Here is a 5000-nt window from a genome sequence, read left to right as displayed (position 1 = left end):
AGAGATGACAATAGTTTCTGTATTATCTATTTACTTATTCATTTACATATCTTTATCAGACATGAAAGTCTTGTCCATTAGTTTCCAACACTGGCGGAAATTTCCTTCGGATACAAATGCAAAAGATGGAATAAAATGATCCGATCCATCACTATACAAAACAGCATATATGGTAAAAGAAACGGAAGCATTTTTAGCTGACTAGCAAGCAATAAAAGTATGTACTATTAATACTGTATATATCTTTTCCAGTGCATGAATACAAAGCAGATGTTACTTACAATAACACTTTCACAAAAGTTCCATAGGTGAACACCTCACTGCTCGATCAACTGCTATTCACTCATTCACAAGAAACAATTTGCCCTCCATTCAAAATATTCATATATTTGTACTAAAACTTCCTCTGAAAGCAGCACAATAGACGTTAGCCAGGAGCCGCAGTCGGGTGGTTGGCAGATAGATAGAGTAAAGCATAAACTTCTCCTGCACTCCTTGTACTCCAGAAAGGGCGTTCACGCCCGTGGTCCTCGCCCTTCTGGAAGAGTTAACCGAAGCTGCATGTCTGAGGTGGCTTCTGTTGCCGAGCGCCTCAACTCTCATGATTTGAGGCTTTCATCCTCCGACCTCCGAGGGTGAAGCAGTGAGCTCACACCGTAGAGCGAGACGGAGAGCTGACTGGCGACACGCTGCTTCGTGGAGGAGAACTCTTCCTGGAAATCAGCTGATGGTACACTTTGTCGGACATGACCATCACCTGTTTGTTCGGCTCCGGGGGCGGGCTGCTTGAATTGGCCCTGGATCGCCCCGGGGAAGAAGGGGCGTGGGGAGGAGAGTGGTTGTTTGAATTGGAGAAGCTCGTCGTTCGCGATCGACGGCCGTTGGGAATAGGCAGCCGCGAACTGAGCCTCTTCTCTACCCACTTGAGCATGGTGAGGACAGCGTCTGTGTTGGGGAGACGGTAGGTAGCAGCCGTGCGCAGATTGGGAGAGGTCGTGACCCTGAAGGTGACCGCCATGCCCTGCAGCGCTCGCATGGCGTCCTCGTCTGAAATGTCATCGCCTGCGAAGATGGTAGAAACACGGTCACACCAGTCGAGGCCAAATAGTGTGCGCAGAAGGTAAATAGCAGCCCGACCATTGTCCCAGGTAACAGGGGGCCGTGTCTCGTATGCCATGGGAGACTGATAGACCTTAACCCCATTTGCTCGGAACAGTTCATGTGCTCGTGACATAATAGCTTGCTGTTTGTCCTCTGGTACCTCCCGGTAGTGGAATGTTATTCCCGATACCTTTTGTTCCAGCCATGCGCCATCTTTGCATACTTCCTCCTCCAGCTGCTTCTTAAGCTGTTCTAACTGGACCTCATATTCATGAGGTATAGGATGCATGAACAAAGTTCCATCTGGATGAAGAATTTCGAAGCCATGGCAACCGGCATAAGTAATGCCCTCGATTCCTATCATGGCTTTCACGTTTTGCATTGAACGTCCTGACAAGATGGCCACATTAACGTCAGGCATGTGAGCCAAGCGCTCCAGGACGCGACGGGTCTCCTCAGGCATCTGAGCCAAATCTGGATGAGGTGCGATGGGGGCCAAGGTGCCGTCATAATCTAGAATCAGAGCTAAACGTGAGGACTCTGTGACGTAAGAGGCCAGGAAATGACTGAAGTCTTCTTCTCTCAGTGGGAGGAGACGTCCTGGTGTAAGATTATTGTCTGCCAGACAGTCCACCGATTTGAGGAATGACTGAAGCCAGAAGTTCACATCATGTTCACGTTCACGATGACGAAGTTGCTGCATTCGAAGTTCTCTTTCATCCCTTGGCATGGTGAGGGCACGGTGCATAACTTCAGCAAATTCCGCTGTCTCATAAGGGTTCACTATCAGTGCCTCATGCATTGATGTTCCAGCACCAGCAAATGGAGATAGCATTAAAACACCTGGTTCGCCCACCTGGCATGCGACAAACTCTTTGGCCACCAGGTTCATGCCGTCCCTCAGGGGAGTTACCACAGCCACTGATGAGTCTCGGTAGAAGGCAGCCAGCTGCTCCTGAGACACACACCCGTAGATGTAGCGAATCGGCGACCAGTTGGGCGTCGAGAAACGTCCGTTTATTCTGCCAATTAACTGGTCGAGGTCCTCCTTCAGTTCCTGGTATTCCTTGACGTCCGTTCGGGAGGGCACTGCAACCTGGAGGAACGTGACGTGCTCAATGTGCTCAGGGTGCTTTTGCAGCAGCGTTTCGAAAGCGCGGATTCTGTGCACGAGGCCCTTGGTGTAGTCCAGCCTGTCGACACCCAGCAACAGCTGCTCCTGCTCGTTGTTCTTGACCACCTGCGGCGCCTTCTCTGCCAGGCTGACGAATCTGTCATAGGGAATGCTGATGGGCAGAGGGTGCACCGACACCGTGCGTCCGTTGTGCTCCACCAGCATCTGCTCGCGGTCCACGCGGCAGCCCAGACGCCTCTGGCAGCAGTCGATGAAGTTGAGGCAGTAATCCTCCACGTGGAAGCCCACGGAGTCGCAGCCAAGGATCCCCTGCAGGAGCTCATCGTCCCAAGGGAAGAGCCGCATGATGTCCCACGAGGGGAAAGGGATGTGCAGGAAGAACGCCATCTTAATTTGCAGGCCCAGCCTGTCGCACCTGTCCCGGATGCTGTTGGCGGCCATCATGAGGTGGTAGTCGTGGAGCCAAACGAGGGGAATGCTCTCAGGATTGGATTCCGATAAGCTCTGTACCGCCTCGACCGTCAGCTTTGCAAATTGCTCGTTGACTTCCCTGTACGCCTGGAAAAGAATGTTTAAAAATTAAGATTACTTACAACATAACATGATAAACAGAACATTTTTACACGCAACGGCAGTTAGTAAAATGAACTGATTCCCTATGAAGTAGCTTATGCTGTCATACGTACCTCCCATTTGTCTTGTTGGAAGATAGCCCTGTCTGGCATGGAGTGGAATAAGGGCCAAAAGGTAGCGTTACAGCAACCATTGTAGTAATTGTCAAAGAGAGTTTTCTGTGACATCATCGGTTTCACCTGCAAAAGTTTATAAGGGTCAGCGACTAAAGCTGGCAATAACCTCGAGTAACTGCCATATCAAGGTTGATTTTCAAATGTTGAGAAGTAATCTAAGCAGACTTAAGACAGAAGGAGAAGAAAGAGAGATGGACGGAGAGAGAGAGAGGGAGAGAATGAGTGAGTGACAGAGAGAGAGAGAGAGAGAGAGAGAGAGAGAGAGAGAAAGAGAGAGAGAGAGAGAGAGAGACAAACAGACAAACATCCAGACTGACCGTCAACCAACCCAATAAAAAACCACCGACAAAAATACAACCCAAGAAAAAAGAACCACCCCTTTCAAAATAAATAAATAGATAAATGAAAATCAAAGCGAAGCAAACGTACCTGCCAGCTCTTGAGACCTGCTGTAGGGGACTGATCATTAGGATTAGCTTCAGGAATTTCCACAACGCCGTCTTCTTGGTGCTGACCCGACCACCCCACCCACAAGCCCTTTGTCTCCACGACTACGGGGGCAACGGCTGTCACCAATCCGCCAGCGCTGTAAGGAAACGTGGGTGTGATTATACGCAAAGATTTTGTAAAGATATGTGCGTGTGTGTGTGTGTGTGTGTGATTGAGGTCTCATTTGGGGAATGGTTTTCTGGGTTGCAGAGTTCTTTCACGGTAATTCTGTGTCATTCTATACTCTTAGTGTTATCTCGAGGCTGGAAGTTCACGGAATCTAGTTGGGAAAATGTTCTACATGAAAAAGTCTTGATTGATAGGAAGCGGTTGAAACTTATATATAAAAAATACACTAATTTCATCCGTCTCTCTGTAAATCATATCACTTTCTAAATTCCAATATTCAAAAATTTCCCATTTCCATTCCCTGTCTTTCTCCAGCCTATTTAACAAAAAATGTGTTATTAGATGAAGCTTCGTGTTTGAAAACGGGACAAAAAATACCGTAGATTTTTATGTTGATAACATTTTAAGGAATCCGTATGGCATCTTATCATTTCTTTCTGAAACTTACTTTACGAATGTTATAATCATAATATTGTATAATCCACTATGAATGGTACACATTTAATTCTTACTGATGGTTTGTATCATATCATGTACTATATCATCACCTTGCTGTTATTAAGCATTTTTGGGAAATCTACAGTGGTCTTAGTTCACTATAAATAACCGCCAGATTTCACGCATTAGTGTAGGATGAGAACACTATGGTCTGAAAACCAGTTAACAAAGCACCTGGCCGTCATTTCACTTTAATAAGGTAACAGTATTATGTCAAAGGCAGGGTACTGATGAGCTAGCAACTGCATTATTATCGAAAAATAGGAAAATCTATGGCACGACACGTTTGCAAATATACATTTAAATGATATTCTATTTCATCACTCACTTCTTTGAGTTTGTCTCTCAGCGATTGAAATTCAGTTGGTATATTACTAACCACCGTAATAATTCACATCAAACACTAAACAACTACTGAGAAGTAATGATAACTTTCCATGTAATAATAAGTAATGATCAATTATGATTAAATAACACGTATCCAATGCAAGAAAATGTACCCAAACACTGCTTGATGTATTCAGCGTCAAAGGAAATATACAAAAGGTCTTTCCTACTCACCAGTGCTTCCTCTCCATCTGTCCTGTCTCTGGGTTTTTCTGCACTGTGAACGGAAGCCTGTTGGCCACCACGACCATCGGTGAAGTAGAATTTATAACCATCTTGTCCTTAGTACTGGTCTGCTCTGTCGTAACCTGTGTACACTGGAGTGCTACGTTCTGTTAGTCTGTTGGCGACTTCTGTAGGTTTGCTGCCTCCTCTCGGGAACCGTTGTATATATACCTTCTGGGCTAGCCAACCGCAAGCGGTCACAGCCCCGGGAGCCAATCAGCTTCACTTACATAGGCGACGCAATTGAAACTGGTTTGGATCTGTTGTACTTTTCAACATTTTCCACC

General features: G+C 46.4%; 1 protein-coding gene across 1 annotated transcript; it reads right to left on the bottom strand.

The window, feature by feature from the left end:
• Positions 1-14: 14 nt before the first annotated feature.
• LOC138861845 (uncharacterized) lies at positions 15-4865 on the bottom strand. The gene is made up of 4 exons (XM_070121985.1): positions 4663-4865; positions 3415-3571; positions 2923-3048; positions 15-2794 (listed from the first exon to the last, which is right to left on the bottom strand). Exons 1-4 carry the CDS (start codon positions 4761-4763, stop codon positions 650-652), a joined length of 2529 nt encoding a protein of 842 aa, XP_069978086.1. The 5' UTR covers positions 4764-4865; the 3' UTR covers positions 15-649.
• Between the last annotated feature and the right edge of the window lie 135 nt (positions 4866-5000).

This window comes from Penaeus vannamei, chromosome 5 (assembly GCF_042767895.1).
Source record: "Penaeus vannamei isolate JL-2024 chromosome 5, ASM4276789v1, whole genome shotgun sequence".
Lineage (NCBI taxonomy): Eukaryota > Metazoa > Arthropoda > Malacostraca > Decapoda > Penaeidae > Penaeus > Penaeus vannamei.
The sequence above is the reverse complement of the archived record's forward strand: the minus strand, read 5'-3'. Positions and strand labels throughout refer to the sequence as shown.